We start from the raw sequence: 23,579 nt of genomic DNA, 5'->3' as shown, positions 1-23,579 counted from the left end.
AGAACCGCTTGCAGCACCAAGGAAGCCAAGTTAACAAAGGCCCCGAAACCCCGAATTCCCCAACTATGCCCATTCAAACGGTGTTAGCTTTGAGGGAAGAAGCTTGACAACTGCGGTAAAACTTTTAAAATCTCTGTATGAAACAGAGGGGCTAAATGAGAGAAAAACGTACTGCTCTCTTGAACGAAAACCACAATTCCAACGACCTCAGAAACAATTGGCCATAGGAATGAGATCTGGGTAATGGGTATACTGCAAGTCGATGACAATTAGCTAAAACAAACCAACTTTCATCTGGAAATCCGGTATTAACTAGAAAAGTTTAGGTACGCAGTAAAAACAACTCGAGAATTTCATGTCTACACCCGAAATACAAACAAACAAAAAGTCCCAGACCGACTAGATCGGAATGATGATAATTAAAGTAGAAGACAACTTCTCACTTAAGAGGAATGAACCTTGAAGAGTGGGTGGCACCAATACCAGGTCGACCATGCTTAACAGGCTTGTAGCTGATGGAAAACTCGGCTAAGTAGTGACCAATCATCTCGGGCTTGATTTCAACCTGATTAAAGGTCTTGCCATTGTAGACACCGATGATGCTACCAATCATCTCTGGAACAATGATCATGTTTCGGAGGTGAGTCCTTACTGGCTCAGGCTTCTCACCGGCTGGTGCCTCACGTTTCTGTTTTTGACAAGATAGAAACAAAAAGTTTTTAAGATAAAGAATCCACAACACATAGAAAGCACTGATCATTTGAAGTTTTGAACATATATAAATAAAAATATGCAAAAAAGAATCATTTTTCTTAGACTCGAATTTGGAATATGGAGTATGACGGGATAAAACGAATTGGCTCACAAACTCTCATAAAAATCATTTGGAATATGAGAGTTAGTGAGCCAATTCGTTTCAAGCTCACAAAAAGATTTTTTTAGTTTCAACATGCTAGTTATAGACACAACCAAAAACCTAAAACAGTTTAAATCTTCAAATCATATACAATAGTATAAAATAACATGACTATGAAAACAATAGCAAGTCAAAGCTGCGGAAAAATTATCAAATATGATGGTAAACACTTGATATACAAACAAATGAGATGTGAAAGCAAAAAAGAGCGGCGCGACAGACTGGAGATTATTCAAAACATTTTTGTTCAACTTTGACCGCATTCCCAAAGCAATCAGAGATGAGTAAAAAAAACTTGTAAATTTAATCCTGATCAACATTAACACATTTTCACTACTTCATGAGGTAGGAACTTAAATAGGCCGGTAGTGTACGACACTAAGTCGATACAAGAAAAATCTAACAAATATGAATTCTGAAAAAAAAAATGAACAAAAACTGAAGTTATAACTGCCGGAATATACACAGAACACGGTCTGACAACTTCTCTTGAACATTACACTCCCTAGCTCATAAAGAATGAACACTTGTGTCAAATAAAGTACACCATCTACAAAGGACGAAAATGCCAATTTAAACTTTTCACCTAGAACCATCTTGACCCCTTGTGTAGACAAAGACCTCTACCATAACTCATTCAAAAACATCAAATGTTCTTCTTTACGTTGACGCATTAGTAAAGGATATGTTAATTTTTACTGGATATGTTTTACTTGGGAACATTAGCAACAACATTTCTCAATCAACATAAAGGAAATGTTCTTTACATCCGTGAATAGAAGAATAGAACTACTTCCTTTTGAAAAAAAAAATGTATAAATACTAACAAGCCAAGTGTATATACACGAAACATAGACACAAAATCCAATACATAACAATAAAAGAGAAATGAAAATCATACCGCCTTGCGAAGCTTCTTGATAAGAGCCATAGGCTTGCGCTTCAAACCTCTCCCAAACCTTCAAATTCCAAACAAGACACAATACAATCAAAAAAATAGCCTTAGGAAACAAAATCAGTACTCAAATATTCATCCTGCACAACAGTTCTACAACATACGAACTCCTACAATGGCCTCACAATAACTTTAAAGCTAATTTCATGAGAATGGCACAATTCTAAAGCATTTATACGGTGTACAGTGGCTATAAAATAGCTTATACGCCTCTTTTTATGTGATGTACAAAAGCAAACTTACAATACTTCGACACCTCATTTGAAAAATATCCATCTAACATAACAGTTTCACAGATTTGTACGTCAAACAACGAGCCTTAGAATACATTCTACCCCTCATTTCATGATATCGAAAAAACCAGTGCCTATCAGGCTATCATGTAAGATAATCCTAAATCTTTTTTTATGACGTACCACATCACAATTTACAATAAGGCTACATTTTATTTCACAAGTAACTATATATCAGGACAATTTCAGGGTGCACTAGTGTGACATACGACAGCCTTAAAATAGTACATTTTACACCTCGTTACATGATATCAAAAAACCAGTGCCTATCATGCAGGACAAACATACATCTTTTATATGATGTACCACATCACAACTTACAATAAGGCTACAACTCGTTTCACGAGTAACTCTATATCAGGACAATTCTACGGTGCACAGGTGCGACATACAACGGCCTTAAAATACCTCATTTCATGATATCGACAAAATCAGTACTTTTATATGACATGCCACATCACAACTTACAATAAGGCTACAACTCGTTTCACGAGTAACTCTATATCAGAACAATTCTATGGTGCACAGGTGCTACATACGACGGCCTTAAAATAGTTCATTCTACTCCTTTGAATATTCAAGATATCGATAAAATCAGTATCTATCATTTCAGACAATTTTTCAACATTTACAAGACCTTCTACACCACATTTCATCGAAACAATACGGAAAAAAAAAAAATCAAACAACGCAGAAATCAAAATCAGTATCCATCATGCAAGACAGTTCTACGACACTCCTTCGCTAACATTATACGGCTAATCATATAACAGTCTTACACGATAATTACGGAAACAGAAAACATTAACAAAAAGAGGAGGAAATCGAAACAACCTTCTGCGAATACGAGCAACAAACAGCTTAACAAGCTCATCAGTATTCATATCAAGAAGAGCATCAAGATCAATTCCACGATAAGCGAACTTCCTGAACGTTCTCTTTTTCGGCGCCGCGATCGCCGCCGCTGGATCAGCTTCCACTTCCGCCTGTTTCAAACAATCGAAAACACAATTAGTAAAATTATTGCAGAAATGTAAGAGAATCAGAAGAATTGAATCAATAAAATGAATTGAAAGAGGGATTAGGGTTAGGGTTTACCATGATTGAGTTGAAGATTTGAGATGATAGTTGAGAAAGCTGCGGAAATGAGGAATGCGCTAGTGAAGTGTTGGAGAGGATGCTAGGGTTTTGAGAGTGTTGGTTTTTATATAAGTGGATGGGTGGAGACGTGGAGTGGTTCCTTTATGGGTTATTTTGTATTCGGCCCAAAAACTATCATGTGAGCCTAGCCCGGGGATTCTTGTACATGACGGTCTTGTGATTGATTAGATGAATGATTTAGAACTGATAAGCTCGGATCTAATTACTCTCTTTGCCTTGATTATTTGTTAAAGGGGTTTTTAATGAGTGGTTATTCAAGGTTGAGGGCTAAGACAAATAAACTAGCTTAATTTGACTAAAAAATCGGCTAAATATTTTCACATGCAAGTATTTGGTAAGTGGAGAAAAAAGATTACGCATCTGAGGTAGTACCTCAGACCTTGTAATTTTTGAGCATATACACATTTTTTCTGAGCATATTACCATTTATAAATATAGTTTTTGAGCAATATTATATTTTTTTAGTGTAATGTTTTAGTAAATATGCTCAAAAACTTTATACTAAAGTAGAACTCAAAAACTTTACAATAAAACTCAGAAAATAAACAATAAGAGGTACTACCTCAGATGTATAGTCTATGAACTGTTGGTAAGTGTCAATTGAGTCAAGTGAACCTGAAATTATTGATTAGGTAGTTTATTATATTCACATGTTACTTTTATTAATTATTAACATATAGGGGGTGTTTGGTAAACAGCGGATTGACAAAAAAATAGCATATTTGGGACTTTTAGCATATTTGACCGGTCAATATGCTATTTGAGGTGTTTGGTAAACAGCATATTGGGATAGTAGATTGGGGCCGAATCTACTATTTTACAATATGCTGCTCCCTCCAGCATATTCTAAGAGTAGATTGGGAAAAAAATAAATTCACATTTTTACCCTTAGGAAAATATAACCTTACCTTTATTCCATAGTTAATTCATGTACTTACTTGTCATTTTACAAAAGATTGAGATAATTTGCTAATTTAAATCTGCTACTTACCAAACACCTTTAACAAAATCTGCTAATCGAATATACTAGTCAAACCTGTCAACAAAATCTGCTAATTATAATCTGCTTTCACAATCTGCTTCTGCCAATATTAATCCGCTGTTTACCAAACAGAGCCATACTATAATATATTGATAATAGACGTGTCTTTATAAATCATTTTAGCAAATATGAATTATCGTTTTAGTTAGTTTTACCAAACACTTTAAAATTAATCAAAACTCTCCCCATTTTTTACATATAGGACGCTTTCCCAAATAAAGCTTCAACTTTAATTTTAAGAAAAATGTATTTCTCCAATTTTTTACAAAAAGGCATTCATATGTGTGTATATTTCATAATATTTACTCATGTATTTTGAAAAATAATAAAAGAAAAGTGAGAGTTTGAAATATGAAAATGACTTATACGATAAAGATAAAGGGAATGTCTTATTAGTTTTAATTTTTTTTGCTACTTTCTCGACTACTTATTTAAGTATCACAAGATTTAACCAAACAAAATTTTAACTCAGTATTATATTTGGATAAGAATAAAACCTAATATTTACATATAATGATAATAGAATTTCATAAATAAAAAAGCGTAATTTATTTTCGTAGTACGTATTTTATTCATTACATTACTTTTTGTACTATACCTTCCATTTACTTACCTCATTAAAAATCATCAAACATAGTTCTCTCTATTGATAACCCTACCTCATCTCAAAATAAACGAATCTCTTCAATTAAGGATGATAATTTGGGTGCTAAAAGATATTTTTAATTCACTAATTGCATTATAATTGATCAAATTAATCTCTTTCTTACAATTTTGATGAGGCTTTTTTGTTTAGTTTAGGGTTTATTATAGAAATTAGTTTTGGGTTTGTTCTAATTAGAAATAAAGGGACGACGCAAAGATTTGAGTCCTAAATCAATATGTCTGGTTTTTTGTCATTTTTGATTTCGTGGCACTAACAACTTGGTTCGTGGCATTATGCTGCCCCTATAAATATCAGATTATCCAAATAATAAAACTTGAAATTAAGGAAACGGAAACTTAATATTTTGGATTCATTTGCCATTGAGCATTTGCATTAGTCTCATACATTTTAGTAACCCTACAAACGGGGTGATTTTAGTATTTGATCGATAGGGGTGCGTAAAAAAAATTATAACGAAAAATCGAATTATACATTAAAAAATATTTAATTGGGCAAAATGTATGGTAAAAGGACACAAAAAAAAAAACTGTTCAATTTAAGGTTGGACTCATGACCATTTAAGGTAACAAAAACTATAAACAACCACTAGATATGCTTATTTACCAATTAAATTTGTATTTATTTTTGGCAAAGGGGTATAGATGAATTCCTGCACCCCCATCGAAATCGTCCCTACCTACAAAATAAATTTGTGTAGTTTAAATAGGACGTATTATGGACTGAGTTGAGCATAGGTCAAGACTGGATCGAATCGAAAACTGAAAAAATAAGTTATAACGGACAATATTACATTTGTGGCATACCGGCTGTAACACCCCGGTTTATAAAAGAAGTCCTCGTCAAGACATTCTCTAATAAAACGGACTGTTACCATCTCGGTTTCCCGAGGTAGTGAATAACAAATTAAACTCCAAGGCAATTATATAATATTTTAACTTAATTATTACAAACCTCTTTTCAACTCGATTACAAGAACTGACATAAATAAAAGTGAAAGTCTTCTAGGTGATGATCTAGCCACTAAGTCGTCTGATCCAATGTCTCACGCCCATCAAGCTCCCGTCCTATCTCTTAAACCTGTCAAGTCTGCTCCCCATAAAACGGATCATCACAGGTGTTCACGAATACACAGGGTCAACCACGAGGTTGAGTAGGGAAAACATAATAAAACGACAACAAAATACATAACTCCATTTCCAATTCGTCACATACTCCACCTCTCCATATCACAGACCCTGAATAACTTCCACACCATATCAATGACTTCCACACCGTATCAATAACTTCCACACCATATCAATAACTTCCACACCATGTCACAGACCCTGAATATCACGGACCACGAATATCCAGGACCACGAATATCTCTGTTCCATATCACAAGACCCTGAATAATCTCCGCTCCATATCACAAGACCCTGAATAATCTCTGCACCATATCACAAGACCCTGAATAATCTCCACACCATATCACAAGACCCTGAATAATCTCCACACCATATCACAAGACCCTGAATAATCTCCACACCATGTCACACAACATCCTCCAACTCCAATGCATATGAATGCTCAAAAGAAATTGATGCAACACGTTATATAAATCAATTAAATGATGAATCATAAAATCATGCCAGTGATCCGATATTGTACTATCATACTCAATATGATCAATTCAGTCAATCACCTTCCCGAATATAAATGATAACTTAGATCAACCACGAATCCAACCAACACAATTCAACAACGACGATATTAGGACAAGTGTATTTCCCCTACCTCAAGTGCCAGCAAATCCAATTAGCAGTCCAGAATAAAGCAATGAATTGATTATCGATCCTTCACGAATCCATCACCTAGCACAATTATAATATTTATAATTACTAACTACTAAATATGGAGATCTCTCAATTAGAAGTCTTCCCGAAATACAATCCCGACACCAACATATGCCCGGCTGATAAATAAAGTAACCCAATTAGTATTTGACCCAACTTCCCAAAATGGAAGTTATTAAAGTATAATTTCTTAAAATGGAAACCTTCCCGATATAGTAACTTTTCTCTTTTAACAAACCCGACTCAAAACCCGACTTGAATTATTTAACCGGCTCGGGAATTAAATTGGATAACTAATATGATAATTAAATGAATTATATGATTTATAAATACCCGAATCAATTCCTTAAACAACTTAAACAATCCCGTCTCAAAATCCCATTTCTAGTTAATTAATTATTATTTTATTTAATTAACTCGGAACTTAAACCAACCCGATAATTAGAGGATTAAACGAATTATCCGATTAAGAAGTACTCGAATCAAACTTTAAATAACTCAAACACCCCGACTCAATCCCGTCTCTAATTAATTTAATCAACTCGGGAATTAGATTAACAACATTATTTAATGACACGTGAATTTCATTAATTAATTAAGAGTACGGCCCGTTAATGTATTATAATGATTAACTATGAAAACCCGTCTTTTAATTATTTTAATGCCCTCGGGAGTTAATTAATTAAGAATAAGATTAATTAACGAATTTAACTTATGGAAAACCCGATTCAAAAACCAAAACAGCCGACTCACGCCAACCACACTTCGCTCTCGCCCTCACCCTTCAAACACCACCTGAACCACCGTACTAAACACCAGCCGTGGTCCCCACTCTGCCCCAGCCACCAACGGCCACCCCCATTGGGGTCGACTGCCGCCGGCGGTCCAAACCCAGGCCATCACTTGGCCTGGTTCACCACCACGCCTTCCCACACACCCCCTTTTTTTTCAACTCGCCACCACCGCAGCCCTGCTCTATTCCATGCCAACCACCACAGCTCTGTTCTCCCTCAACCTACGCCCACAAACACCACAGCACCACCGTGTCGACCTCCCCCTAGTCCACGGTGGTGCCACCCCAATACTACCTGTCTAAACTTAACTGGAACTCTTGTAATAACCTTTTCCTACCACCCCGTCGATGCCGCCTATTACCACCACCATCACCAACTACAACTACCCTACCCACCACCAATACACTCTACCCTGACCACCCATTTACCTTACCCCATCAACCACCACTACCCTCACCTCTATAAGACATAAAACAAGACAGAAAACCCGACAAAACAATGAAAACAGAGGAGAGATGTTGCGTCCTTACCATTTCCTGCCGCCACAGCAGCCACCACGGCCAACCACAGTCATCGACGAACGGCCTATGGCCCTCCTTGTTGTGCCGTCAATAACCTTAGCCACCACTCTCTCTCTATAATCCGTGAGGGTTAGAGTTTTAGCTGGAGAAAGGGAGGGAGGCGTGAATGAGGGAGTGAGAAAGAGGGAGGCGGGTAGAGGGACTGTTAGGGTTAGGTTTAGGGTTAGGGTTTAAATAGGGTAAGGCTAATTGGGCTGGACGTGTATTGGGCCAGCTCAAATGGGCCGATGTTTAATTGTTTAGTTCACCTTTCGCATTCCTTAAAAACCCGTCACAATTAACTTATATCGATAGTTTAGCGTAATTATCGATTCGACGATTACCCGACTTAATTAATATTATAAAATGTATAATATTTAATATATATAATATCCATGTAATTTATTATATAAAACCATTTAATTTATTATATAAAATACGGGGTATTACAGTCTTCCCCCCTTAAAATGAACTTCGTCCCGAAGTTCGCTCCCGTACCCAAACCCCAGAAGGGTATGCATTTCGTACTTACGGACGTTACGCATTTCTAACTCGATTAACACACACTTTTGACATATCAGTTAAACATAATAATTACGAAATGTTACATTTACGCCCTCTAAAAATAAACTTCGTCCCGAAGTTTTACAAATCTTTACTTAGCCGAAGTAACTCTAACTAATAACTAAGCGAGAACACAAATGTATAATCAACTAAATAATCATCGAGAACACTTTGTCATCTTCCATCTAAATTCCGACCTCAAATTCAACATAACCCATTAACCATGGTCGCACTGGACCGCAAACATAACTCGGCACGGAGGCCCCACAACTCATAACTCAATACCAGTAGTTTAATCACACTCTCCTTTTACACATCAACCAACTAACAGAAGTAGGAACAACACGTATGGAACTCATTTGTATAGGTACCCCACAACTAAACATCAACTTGGTCAACTATAACCTACAAACAAGTGCAATTTAAGCATCAAGATTTTACAATCCTCCCCAACTAGAAACATGGTTACGTCCTCGTAACCTTCATTATTATAACAACGGTCCCAAATTACTGCTAACAACTTAAAAAGGATAAAAGGTTCTCAACTCACGTTCCAGATAACTAGTTCTTACCAACAATCGATATACAACTCTTTCAAGGATGCTACCGTCACCAGTAAAATCATTAGTAATTATTCGCCTCACCAATCATTGTAATTTTCATACTTTAGAATATAGGGGATCAATCACATAAGAAACGAATTAAGGTCGACATTTGATAAATCGATTTATGTGAATTTATAACTTAATAGGTTCAATCTGACTTTTCTTTACTTGATGGTATAGATTTAGGTCGCGACACAGAATCACCAATAGAAAAGAAGACAATCAGTTTCGCAGTACTTATCATCTTAGAAATATTTTCAATTCTCATAACAAAGGGTTCGGTATTTATTCATAAACGACGAATGCACATTGATTGGCAAATTTTATAACTTATTGGTCGAGTCACACAAGCGATTAAGCAACGATATTGGAAAGGCAACATACAAGACTCATACATAAATTTTTGTTCTTTGTATTAATATATTTAAACTGCACCCAACACAATGACATACAAGGTTAGTGTATTTAACGACACCAATTTTACAATTATTCGTTACCTGTCATGCTAATATCAACTTACCATGTTAACACGTAACTCACTTAAATCACCACATCACATTTCCCGTTTCGACATTCGTAACCAACCACAATCCACCAATTTGCTACCTGAACGAACAACATGACTAACTTGACCCACCACTTGTGACTCCGTTCTAATTTCATTACTCCAGACTTAGCAACTATCATGTAACCATTCAACGGACACTACTAGGAAATCTCCTTTAGGATTTATACTCACACGGCAAAATCTAACTTCATTTTTCTAAACTTGTACTTTCATACAGGATGGTGACTAATTTTCTTAACATATTCTCATAACAGGGCCATCATAGAACTCATTTATAGCTTACTACGAAACTCAAAATCAGATAAACTTAATTTGATACAATTCCTTTAAACAAAACAAGTTGAGGTGTCGACTCCTATATTGTAAATTACAAGTTCATCTTATTCATTTCAGTCCTATCTTTACTAATGGACGACTATTACCTCAATCATCAGGATTTTAGTTGCACTTCTTTACTCAGTTGTATTCATGGGTCAATTGAACGTAACTATAACGACTATCATTTAAACCAATGTATATCATGTGAATCATAAAAGGGTTATCCCACTATAATTGCTAACATAATTATCATAACAATCCCTATTAGGATATAATTGATAATAACGACTCGAGAACATAGATATGTCGAATGTCGTGTTATAATTGCATGAATCACTTTAGCATTTTGTGACAATATAATAACGAACATATTCAATAAAGAATAATGACACTGTTTATTATCATGTTATAGGTTTTAGGTTCACTGAAATAATTTAATACGATGTAGGTAATAGTTATAACTTATGGGCACACAACTCATATGAAAGACCTTAGAACTCAAATGACATCCTACATGTGTGAACATTTAGACACAATCACTACCATCATCCATGTGTAAACTTTTAGACATAATTATTATCATATTCATGCGAGTATATTAGAACGATCAAATTGACTTTTAACGCCATTGACTTTACTACGATATGACACTGTAGTTTATATTTATATATTAGACCACTATGTAATTATGATGAACACACCAGAGATATTACAACATACCCAACATATATAAAACATGTAACAACTGGACTCGTATAAAATATTTCACCCTCGATTACGAATCAAATTAATTTATTCAATTTACTCATACCATCACGCTAACAATTTATCAACCACACTTCAATTTTTATCACTGGTTGAGATACGTAACTACTGAACATGCCTGCTACTATCATCATATAAGGACATTATAAATTCACATTATTAAGGCTCGTGAATTATTCACACACTGTATGAAGACTCAACCTAGAACACACATTTTAAAAGTCCTGATTCACGTTGTAACTTTCAAAGATCACCAAAAAAATAACCGTTCGATTAAAACTTGATTCATATTACTTTTACAAAACGCGGAGAGTTAAAATCACAGGGAAAGAATTAGGTTCAAAGCACAAGAATACCATTTTTAAAGAATTTTACAACTCAGTTGGTCCAAACAAACATGTGGCAGCAATTGGTCTTAAATTTGGGTCAGTTTCCCAAAACTTATTATTTAATAAAGTGACATCAAGAATTTTCGGGGCTTATCAATTTGAAAACATATGTGAATTTTACGATCGTTGGAGTTGGAATTATGCAAAAATTATTAATACCATTTAAATGAGGATTTTCACAAAATCGTTGGTCAAAATATCACTGCACAGAACTTCCTAACCACAGCTCACCAAAATAATTATTACTCCTAGTCTGTATATCTTATAAGCGTGAAACCAACGCTAAATGAATACTAACTGACGAGGCTACCTTTCATAAAATTTTCATTGATAGGCAATAAACAGGAAAGAAATGGTAGTAAGGTCAATTAAAGGATAACATCAACCAAAACAAGTCTCATCACTAAGTCAATTCATTTTATATGTTCCAACTCTTTCAACCACACTATCGTTACTAACCCATACCAACTTAGATCTCACACTGTACTTACGTAAACATATACCCTATAGAACCCCTTCGCATCTCGATCTACTCATTACATCTACATTACGATTGCTATGACTAAAAACAGGCAATTCAACAGCGTTTCTTATTACTATCACATTATTATACTAGCATGGCTTCGGGATCACACAACCGCATATTACTTAGTCACATTAGTACTATCAGCACATCATTCAACATCCACCTAGGTAATTATCATCGACTCGTAATTATTTTCATGCTCACGACTAGCACAACACTTCATTGATTATTAACCTGAACTCGAAAATTTATTTCTCATTTCTCAACATTATATGATCACGTCATCATTCATACAAAATACTTACCGCAGCGTTGTCCTGTAGAATGGTTAGAATATATAGGTCTTAAGGTATATATCACTCGATTATGCAGTAATCAATGCATCAATCAACACTTAGGCAATGATGTAGAAATCTCAGGTTCAATCTCAAGCAACTTTTCTACCCTTTTCTCTCGTATACCCTCAGGTTGTCCGAGTCAAACTGAGAGGGCCACTGGTTCGGTGTGAGGGGGCCCCTAACTCAAACCTTACCTCAGTGTGCTCCTAACAGTTCTATCCCGGTGTTCATTTTATTTAGACTCATCCTAGGTTCATTGGGCTCATTGGTTTAGGCACGAGGATCGTTCGCTCTCGATACCACTTTGTAACACCCGGTTTATAAAAGAAGTCCTCGTCAAGACATTCTCTAATAAAACGGACTGTTACCATCTCGGTTTCCCGAGGTAGTGAATAACAAATTAAACTCCAAGGCAATTATATAATATTTTAACTTAATTATTACAAACCTCTTTTCAACTCGATTACAAGAACTGACATAAATAAAAGTGAAAGTCTTCTAGGTGATGATCTAGCCACTAAGTCGTCTGATCCAATGTCTCACGCCCATCAAGCTCCCGTCCTATCTCTTAAACCTGTCAAGTCTGCTCCCCATAAAACGGATCATCACAGGTGTTCACGAATACACAGGGTCAACCACGAGGTTGAGTAGGGAAAACATAATAAGTACGACAACAAAATACATAACTCCATTTCCAATTCGTCACATACTCCACCTCTCCATATCACAGACCCTGAATAACTTCCACACCATATCAATGACTTCCACACCGTATCAATAACTTCCACACCATATCAATAACTTCCACACCATGTCACAGACCCTGAATATCACAGACCCTGAATATCACAGACCCTGAATATCTCTGTTCCATATCACAAGACCCTGAATAATCTCCGCTCCATATCACAAGACCCTGAATAATCTCTGCACCATATCACAAGACCCTGAATAATCTCCACACCATATCACAAGACCCTGAATAATCTCCACACCATATCACAAGACCCTGAATAATCTCCACACCATGTCACACAACATCCTCCAACTCCAATGCATATGAATGCTCAAAAGAAATTGATGCAACACGTTATATAAATCAATTAAATGATGAATCATAAAATCATGCCAGTGATCCGATATTGTACTATCATACTCAATATGATCAATTCAGTCAATCACCTTCCCGAATATAAATGATAACTTAGATCAACCACGAATCCAACCAACACAATTCAACAACGACGATATTAGGACAAGTGTATTTCCCCTACCTCAAGTGCCAGCAAATCCAATTAGCAGTCCAGAATAAAGCAATGAATTGATTATCGATCCTTCACGAATCCATCACCTAGCACAATTATAATATTTATAATTACTAACTACTAAATATGGAGATCTCTCAATTAGAAGTCTTCCGAAATATAATCCCGACACCAACATATGCCGGTGATAAATAAAGTAACCCAATTAGTATTTGACCCAACTTCCCAAAATGGAAGTTATTAAAGTATAATTTCTTAAAATGGAAACCTTCCCGATATAGTAACTTTTCTCTTTTAACAAACCCGACTCAAAACCCGACTTGAATTATTTAACCGGCTCGGGAATTAAATTGGATAACTAATATGATAATTAAATGAATTATATGATTTATAAATACCCGAATCAATTCCTTAAACAACTTAAACAATCCCGTCTCAAAATCCCATTTCTAGTTAATTAATTATTATTTTATTTAATTAACTCGGAACTTAAACCAACCCGATAATTAGAGGATTAAACGAATTATCCGATTAAGAAGTACTCGAATCAAACTTTAAATAACTCAAACATCCCGACTCAATCCCGTCTCTAATTAATTTAATCAACTCGGGAATTAGATTAACAACATTATTTAATGACACGTGAATTTCATTAATTAATTAAGAGTACGGCCCGTTAATGTATTATAATGATTAACTATGAAAACCCGTCTTTTAATTATTTTAATGCCCTCGGGAGTTAATTAATTAAGAATAAGATTAATTAACGAATTTAACTTATGGAAAACCCGATTCAAAAACCAAAACAGCCGACTCACGCCAACCACACTTCGCTCTCGCCCTCACCCTTCAAACACCACCTGAACCACCGTACTAAACACCAGCCGTGGTCCCCACTCTGCCCCAGCCACCAACGGCCACCCCCATTGGGGTCGACTGCCGCCGGCGGTCCAAACCCAGGCCATCACTTGGCCTGGTTCACCACCACGCCTTCCCACACACCCCCTTTTTTTTCAACTCGCCACCACCGCAGCCCTGCTCTATTCCATGCCAACCACCACAGCTCTGTTCTCCCTCAACCTACGCCCACAAACACCACAGCACCACCGTGTCGACCTCCCCCTAGTCCACGGTGGTGCCACCCCAATACTACCTGTCTAAACTTAACTGGAACTCTTGTAATAACCTTTTCCTACCACCCCGTCGATGCCGCCTATTACCACCACCATCACCAACTACAACTACCCTACCCACCACCAATACACTCTACCCTGACCACCCATTTACCTTACCCCATCAACCACCACTACCCTCACCTCTATAAGACATAAAACAAGACAGAAAACCCGACAAAACAATGAAAACAGAGGAGAGATGTTGCGTCCTTACCATTTCCTGCCGCCACAGCAGCCACCACGGCCAACCACAGTCATCGACGAACGGCCTATGGCCCTCCTTGTTGTGCCGTCAATAACCTTAGCCACCACTCTCTCTCTATAATCCGTGAGGGTTAGAGTTTTAGCTGGAGAAAGGGAGGGAGGCGTGAATGAGGGAGTGAGAAAGAGGGAGGCGGGTAGAGGGACTGTTAGGGTTAGGTTTAGGGTTAGGTTTAGGGTTAGGGTTTAAATAGGGTAAGGCTAATTGGGCTGGACGTGTATTGGGCCAGCTCAAATGGGCCGATGTTTAATTGTTTAGTTCACCTTTCGCATTCCTTAAAAACCCGTCACAATTAACTTATATCGATAGTTTAGCGTAATTATCGATTCGACGATTACCCGACTTAATTAATATTATAAAATGTATAATATTTAATATATATAATATCCATGTAATTTATTATATAAAACCATTTAATTTATTATATAAAATACGGGGTATTACACCGGCTACTACGTCAAATGAGGTAGACGTTGTGATGATTTGATGTGGGTTTGTACCCCAACCCGGTGCTGCCAAATAAAAATTCCAGACTAAGTTTGTATTGGAATTATTAATCGCATGACATGTTGTTATTACAACTCGGGGTCGGATATCTTATGTCTTGTAGCGCTATTCCAGTGGAAAGAAATTTCGGAACTCAAAATATGTGATGTTATGATGCCGTTGCATTCTCAGCTGCAACATCTGAAATAATGTTTTGCCACAACAACGAGTGCGTCATCGGCCGGAGTTGTGATTTGATGATTACTTTTGGTTGTTGAGCTACAACAAGCACCCTACTCATCGCATGATCCCTAGCGCTCAAATTTTGTCTTTTCCTCTTGCCTTCTCCTTTCTTTTTTTGTAGTATCATCGACGACGATGATTATCATGTTGGCTAAGTTTAAATAAGCATTATAATTAGTTATAGGTACGAACTGAATATCAGAGTGCGTCGGTGTCGGAAATTGTGGTGGTAGACCCGATTCAATATAATGCGGGTCATTCAAATTCGTCCACGTAGCAACAGTTTGTGCATCATTTACAATACGGAAGGTCTTTTATGGCCACATCTCAGCGGCTACGAGGGTGCTTGACACCCCTATATTAGTTGCTCATATGCAACATATGTAAGTGACTCCTTGAAATTGAATATTTGTCATCGGTCTCACGCTTCCTATTATCGCTAAATAACATATTTCATTGGACTATTAGATACGAGTATCTGTTATGTCACAAACAAATAATTATCAAGAAGTTGCTAAGACATTTTATTGGTTAAACTTTGTCTTCAGTACTACGGAATTGACATGTTTTACCTAAAAAAAAGTTTAATATGTTTATTTCGCTCATCAACATTTTAGTTAGTTCATTTTTAATCCACATTCCACAACAAAAGTAACAAGTTCTAAATCAAGATTGAAGATAATGAAAAAAGTGGTGTGTTTCTTGCTTGAGGATATAAGTATACAAAACCTTAATGAGTTTTTTATAGTTTAACTAGTTCTATTACCCGTGAAATGCACGCGCTAGTTATGTTATGACGTTGTTAGTGTTATGTAATCAAGAAATTGCGATCGCACTGTGTGCCCTGAGGACAAGATGCCTCGTAAAAAAAAGTTTATATTGATAAATACGTATATTGCAATAATATATCGCCAAAGTATAATTATGTTATATACATAGCCACAAATTATTAAGCTATTGCCACATATTATTAGTATTTACCCACAAATGTTACTACGTTGTATTTTTTTACGTCCTTTTTTATTATACTCGTCACTCCATCCCCGACCATTTGTTCCAAAGACAGCTTTTAGACAATTGAATTGGACCCTGGTTTGTCACATTCATAAATTCAAGAGACGGTCTGGCGATACGACATTTGATGGGGACAATCTGATTCCAAAAGTAGTATTGTCCGATGCATAACTTACACACCAAACCTACTGAAATCGACAAATACTCGAATGCACACATCGTAAGACAAACAAGTTTATTGGATAACCTTATTACTATAAGATCAAAAACCAAGATTCTACACATTATCTCCAACTCTGATAACGCAGTTTGTTTTTATGTTGATGATCGGTCTTGTTCTTATCTCATTACGTTGGTGTTTGAAACGATATGGTGCTCCCCCTTCCCTCGCCCCTTCCCCGACCTATCGGATTTTGGGTTGGTGTACTTTGATATTTTCTTTGGATTCTCATTATTCTCACCCGTTCCGTGTACGGATGTTTTTGATCGGTGTGGTCTTGGGGTTAAATCTAGTGTTAGTGGTTGGGGGTTAAAAGTTTTTGGCACGGTGACATGAAAGTGGTAAGTTAATGTCTTGTATCGGCTGTATGTGTTTGATCTTTGCTCCCTTGTCGCTCATTGGGATTTGCGTCTCGTCGTTGGCCACTTGTTGTCTTGCTGTTTTTCATCCATTTGGTCCTGTTGGAAGAACTTTTCCTTTTTGGGCTTTTTTGATGTCATGCATGTTTGTTTTATTGTGGATTAGTTTGGGTTAGTTTGTCCGTTTGAGTGAACCGGACATGTTGGATTTGAGTTCGAAGGTGGTAATGGTTGGATTGGATGAAGTGGTTTTCCCTTTAAGCTAATGTCAAATCGTTTTTCATTTACTGCTTTTAGTGTATTTCCTAACAATCTCCTTTTTATGGGAGTCTTTGTTTTAGTTTGTTTGCTAATAAACTAAGTCAAATAAATGGGTTTGGTTAGGAAAGGATTGTGTCTCCGTAGGTTCATGTTGGACATGGCATGTTGGTTTTCTCAATCTGTTGGTGTAATACTACTGTTTTCCTAAACTGGTATTCGGCCGAGTATAGCCTACTCGGTCGAGTAAAGGGTGTTGTGTATCCTGGTTTGGCTACTGCCCAGGAACACTCGGCCGAGTATGTGGAATACTCGACCGAGTAAAGGGTACTCGACCGTGTATCCGGTCTGACGGGTATTATTTCCGCGGTTTGATTTGGAAACGATTAAAGTTATATAAACACGTTAATCAGTTTCTAATTACACTTTTACAAAACCTAATCACTCATAGACGCTCTAATCCTCTCCAAATATCTTCCTAGTGTGTGTGTGTGTGTGTGATCGTTAGCAAGTGCATTCATCCTTTGTTCTATCGTCGGTAAGTCCTTGTTTCCTGTTATGCGTTGATTTATCTTAGGGTTTGGCTTTAATTGTGATTTGGGGAAAATAGGACTTGTGCATATGGTGATTATTGTTTATGTGATTGTTGTTAGGCGAGCATTTCGTAGAGGAGCCGTTCTAGATCGCTTGCTTGTGTCTCTTGCTGTTGTGCTAAGGTAGGGTTTCCCTACTCAGTTTTACTGTTTATTTGAATTAAGATTGATGTGGTATTTTGATCATTGTAATTGTTATAGTGATTATCTACTGATCTTGTTGTTGGAGTATTGGGGTTGGTGTCGTGATGATGTTGATGATAACGGTTCGCGAGGTGCGTCCTCGGTTGAGTGGAGTCACTTGCGGGAGTGGTCTTCACACCCTAGTTTCGCCCTCTGTAGAACCTGCCACAGGTGGGAATGTGCACATTAATGGACAGGGTTATCGCTCGTTGATGAGCGGGGCTTAGGTGGGGATTGATTTGCGGTTTTTGGCGGTGAGAATTACCTGTTGCGATGGGTATAATCTGGCAGGGCTACACACTTTAGTGTGCAGTCGGTTACTGTGTGATAATGGGAGATGGTGATGGTTGTTGATCAGCTGGTTATGTTTTATACTTGTCTTACTTTGATTCTGCAGTAACTGACCCCGTTGTTGTTTTATAAAATCTTGGTGATCCATTCGGGGATGATGAGCAGATTGAGACAGGTGATGGAGCTCTTTAGCTATGGGACAGTCAGGGGGAGTCATCACTCGAGTCTAGCTTCCGCCGACAAGAGACTTAGTTTTCATTTATAGTTGTTAGACTTTCACCGTTGTACTTTGGCTCTTGGTTTTTGAGAACATGTAAACTTTATTCATTACACTTTAATAATTGTGGTTGGATCGTTAACTTTGATATACTAACCTCGGGCAACCGAGATGGTATGACCTTTCATCTTTGGGGTAGTCTGGTAAGGTACCTTGGTATGAGGGGGTGTTACAAAGTGATATCAGAGCGACGATTCTGGCACCTAAAACTAATGAAACCAATGAACTTAGGGAGTCTAAATAAAATGAACCCGGAGAGAGTTGTTTGGAGCTACCGCAAAGACTTGGGAGACGTCCCAAAGTCGCATTAAGGCCCTTACGATCTCAAACCGGTCACCAGGGGGAAAATTGTTGTATATTAAGTCAATGAATGTGTGTGGTACTTGGAAACTTGCATGGTTGAATAATGTGATAGAAGAGGTGGAATGCGGTAGTATGTGAAAATGTGACGAGATTTGTTAACTTTGGATTTTAGTATAGAATATGTTTGTATGTTACGTGTTTATTACATTGCTTTTAAGATTGGTGTTGAACCATATAGCTTATATGTTTATGTTTTGATGATGTCAAGGTGCTTTATAATTTATATACTTGTTGCGCGTAATCGTTTGTCTAAGTATTATAGATTCAACTTATTTAATACAAGCAACAAAGGAAAGTGTGATGGAAGTATACAATAGTCAAGCCTCTATTCAAGATCAAACGATGTAAAAATTCATTCAAGATTTATGTGAAGACAAAGTCCATCTAAAGATTATTGAAGCTTGGATGATGACGTAGCCTATACTCGAAGATCTCCTTGAAGATTAGAATAGTATAAGTGATTATCTTGTAATGATAATCAAGAATGAGTTTCTTGAATTGGTAAAGTTATAGCTTTGCAGCTATAACATTACTAGTAAAAGAGCTCAATGTTATAGCTCTCCTACTATAACATTGAGATGCTGAGTTTATTATACACGACATATAATGTTTCAAAATTGTTTTAAAGTTTATTTTAAATGTTTTGATAAAAGTATTTATTTAATAAAGCTCGGTTTAGTGCGAAGTTCGGTTTTATGTTGAACGTTGACTAGTAGTTGTTTTGGGCCAACTTATGAGTTGGACCATGCTACTAATTAGGGTTTTAACAAAGCCTATCTTAAAACCTAAATTCTAACCCATATATTGAGCTAGGGTTTGCACGAGTCATGAGGCATATGAGCCGTGATATCTCGTGTAACCTAAGGTGTATTTGGTAAAGATTTTATTCTATAATAATATCCTTACATATCTTATATATCTTGCTTAATATATTTGTTTATGATAAGAGATATTCTTATTTTAGGAAATCTTATCATATTTAGAATTTATAGTAAAGATAATATTTGAATAAATTATATTCTATCTTTTGGAATATTCTTTATTATCTTTTAAGGCTTTTTAGGAAAGAAATAATAGAAGATATGATTTGTTAACATATCTCCTATATTCGGCCATTAGGGTTTTTAGAAATCGAGTTGCCTTATTCTTTTCTCCCTATAAATACTTTGCTCTTTACTACATTTAAAGTAGAGACCTTAAGCATAAAAATTGATCTTATTTTTACAAAGCAAAACGTGTGTTTTAAAGCAGAAAAACGTTTTTGTTATTTTTGAAAGGTCGTGTGTTTTAAACTCGTATACTCGTTCTTATTGATATCGTTATAAGATAATAATGCTTAGTTGATTTCTTACTTGTTCATTAACGTGAACCTTTGCAAGAATCATTAGTGCTTTCTTATTAGCGTAAGTTAGTCACTCGAGTATTTAACGATACTCATTGAGTTACAGCTAGAGTTAGTTGTACGAGTTGGGTTAGTAAATTTGTAATCTGTAGAAAGGTACTAAATTTATTAATCGAGAATAGTAGACGTAGGTTTCGACTTGTGAAACTGAACCACTTCAAAATCTGTGTGTCTCTTCTTTCTTTCGTTCGTTTGTTTATTTCGTTTTTCATTCACTAGTTGATTAGTTAAAGTTTAATCAATAAACTTTAAATAATCAATTACATACGCATAATCGAAAAAGCTTTCAAAAGTTTTAAATCCTCAATCCCCCCCCCCCCCGCCCCTCTTGAGTATTTTGGATCAATAGACTCTTCAATTGGTGATGTATTGTATTTATCCTTGGATAGAAAGGCATGTGTAGAATACGTTTATATATAGTTGTAGCTCGTTTTAGCCTGGCTCGGCCGAGCAGGGCAGGTACTCGACCAAGTAGGGAGTACTCGGCCGAGTAACTAAGCACTCGAACGAGTTTTGTTTGAGTATGCGTAGCAGTAGCTACTCGTTGTGTTTACTCGACCGAGTACTGTTCATACTCGACCGAGTATGATTTTTGTGTTTTGACGTTGGCTACTGGAGTGGATTACTCGACCGAGTATTAGTGATACTCGACCGAGTAATCCATACTCGACCGAGTATATCACCATACTCGGCCGAGTGCTTCTTTGGCGGAGGATCGTCTATATTTTGAGCCGTATGCTTTTGTGCTTACGTTTCCCTGCTTCTTATCAGCTCAAAATGTCGCCAAAGAGGTCAGCCGCGTATACCCAAGCATCTGAGATGTCCACAGATGAGGTAGCCCGTATGATCGAGCAGCAAGAGGCGCTTCTTAAGGCTCTTAAGAACGTGGGTAAGGGGGCAGAGAAACCGGTAGATGCTACCCACCTGAGCACTATCATCGCCCGCTTTAACCCACCTACTTATGAGGGCGTCGGGGAACCAAAGTTGCTCGATAACTGGCACCGTGAGATGGAGAGTCTCCTTGAGGTAGTGAAGTGTCCGCCAGAGTTGGCTGTTGAGCAGGAAGTGTACTACCTAAGGGGTGAGGTCGCAGTATGGTGGCAGAATGTCAAAGAAGACGCCAGAGTTTTCTACCAGGGTGAGGGTCTCGGTAATATACTGTGGTCGGGTTTGAAGAGCGCTATGAGGGAGCAGTTTGTGCCGGAGCATATCCGTCGCAAGATGAGATATGAGTTCGATTCCTTTACCATGACTAAGGATATGACGGTCATCGAGTACTATCACCGGTTCCTTGAGTTATCTCGCTATGCGGAAGACATGCAGCTAGAGCGAAGGGGTTTGGCTTTTCGTTTTGAAAGGGGGTTGGCACCCAAGATCATGAACCGGTTACCAGCTGGGGTTATCACCAATCTGAAAGATGTGTACTTGAGGGCTGGACAAGCAGAGAGGTTAGTTGATCTATCCAAGGAAGCTACAGAAAGAACCGTTGCGGCGAAGAGGAAAGTAGAGAGTAGGAATAACAACTAGTCGGGTAACAAGAAGGACAACTTTGGTCAGGCAAGGACTTTTTCAGGAGGTGCTGGGTTCTCTGGAGGATCGCGAGCATGGGGTAGGGGTGGTGGACGGAGCGCGAGTGGCAACACGAACCTTACGTGCTTCAACTGTGGTGGCATAGGCCACAAGAGGCATGACTGTACGAGTGCCTGAGCTGGAGGAGCCTCAGGAGCTTATCAAGGGAGTTTCTCTCAGGGTCCAAGTCAGAGTTTTGCTAGCAACAGGCCATCTGGGTCGTGGGGTAATCGTGGAGGGCAGAATAACAATGGCAGTTTTAACCGCAACAGTGGAGGATCTTACCAGCGCCCGAATAACTTTGTCACCCAAAATTCGGCAGCCAAGCCGAGTACTTCTAACACCTCGGTCCAGGATGGAGGTCAGAAAAGCAGCGGCAAGCTGTTCATGATAGGCAAGCAGGAAGCTGAGAACGATGCTCATGTGGTTACCGGTACCTTTTTTGTTCATAATACACCGTCTTTTATTTTGTTTGACTCTGGGGCAACACACTCTTTTGTGTCTAGAGGCCATGCTTTGTCTATGGGTTTGGGGGAGTTTGAGCTTATAAAAGATGATGTGTTTATACCTTCTGGGGAGTCGGTGTCATGTGTCAAGTTGTATAGGGATGTATCCATGTTGGTTGGAGGGGTAGATGATAGACTTATCGCGTACCTATACAAAGATAAAATTTATACCCTAGGCAACAAATGAATGTAATACTTAGGGGTCGAACCCAAAGGAGATGGGAGTTATTAATTAATTGTTATGGATTGAATTTTACCTTGGTAGATTATCGATTGAATTGGTTTGTTGGTTGGTTTGATGATTAGAAAATAATAAACTATATGATAAAAGGAGTCTAGGGAAGTCGGGTCACACATGTAAATTATGTAAATGCTTAAAGTAAACATAGGACTTGATGAAACGTTAATTGTTTAGGTTTAGAGACACCCACCTTACGGCATTAGTGTCAACCATAGACCGGGTCGTAGAGAAACTCTCGTCAATGACTAGGTCGTCCTACTACACATGCTTAGTCTAATTCAATTTCGTGCCTCTCGACTTTAGAACGAATGAACAAACTTAATCGATGAATAAGACCTTTAAACAAATATTAAACGTGACGATGCAAACATGTGATAGAAACAATTAGACAATATTATATTATCCTAGTTTATCATGTTACAAATACTTTTTATGCATGGCTCCCTTCATTTCCTAAACAAAAGAAACTACTCTAACATAATGTAAATGTAAACTAAACTAATGACAATTGAAATGATAAACATAATTAAAATAAAGATAGATTTACCTTGAATGGAAATAGAAGAACAATTGCAA

The 23,579-nt window shown here is 37.3% G+C and overlaps 1 protein-coding gene and 2 long non-coding RNA genes across 3 annotated transcripts; all 3 read right to left on the bottom strand.

The window, feature by feature from the left end:
- Positions 1 to 224: 224 nt before the first annotated feature.
- On the bottom strand, positions 225 to 3,353 carry LOC141591800 (small ribosomal subunit protein uS19x). The gene is made up of 4 exons (XM_074412279.1): positions 3,263 to 3,353; positions 2,999 to 3,150; positions 1,818 to 1,875; positions 225 to 688 (listed from the first exon to the last, which is right to left on the bottom strand). Exons 1-4 carry the CDS (start codon positions 3,263 to 3,265, stop codon positions 440 to 442), a joined length of 462 nt encoding a protein of 153 aa, XP_074268380.1. The 5' UTR covers positions 3,266 to 3,353; the 3' UTR covers positions 225 to 439.
- Positions 3,354 to 5,867: 2,514 nt separating this feature from the next.
- Positions 5,868 to 8,397, bottom strand: LOC141641972 (uncharacterized). Its single transcript, XR_012543149.1, has 3 exons — positions 8,194 to 8,397; positions 6,811 to 6,887; positions 5,868 to 6,120 (listed from the first exon to the last, which is right to left on the bottom strand). It is a non-coding gene; the product is annotated as an uncharacterized LOC141641972 (long non-coding RNA).
- Positions 8,398 to 12,626: 4,229 nt separating this feature from the next.
- LOC141641934 (uncharacterized) lies at positions 12,627 to 15,194 on the bottom strand. The gene is made up of 3 exons (XR_012543142.1): positions 14,951 to 15,194; positions 13,571 to 13,647; positions 12,627 to 12,879 (listed from the first exon to the last, which is right to left on the bottom strand). It is a non-coding gene; the product is annotated as an uncharacterized LOC141641934 (long non-coding RNA).
- Positions 15,195 to 23,579: the final 8,385 nt, after the last annotated feature.

Source organism: Silene latifolia, chromosome 1 (genome assembly GCF_048544455.1).
Source record: "Silene latifolia isolate original U9 population chromosome 1, ASM4854445v1, whole genome shotgun sequence".
Taxonomy (NCBI): Eukaryota; Viridiplantae; Streptophyta; class Magnoliopsida; order Caryophyllales; family Caryophyllaceae; genus Silene; species Silene latifolia.
Note: the sequence above shows the minus strand (reverse complement) of the source record. Positions and strands in the feature narration are given on the sequence as shown.

Bases quoted from the DNA above. Each gene is read 5' to 3' on its own strand.
- LOC141591800 (XM_074412279.1), bottom strand. The intron at 1,876-2,998 runs GTTGTTTCGATT...TGGAATTTGAAG, and splicing joins GTTGCTCGTATTCGCAGAAG to GTTTGGGAGAGGTTTGAAGC. The intron at 689-1,817 runs GTATGATTTTCA...TGTCAAAAACAG, and splicing joins TCAAGAAGCTTCGCAAGGCG to AAACGTGAGGCACCAGCCGG.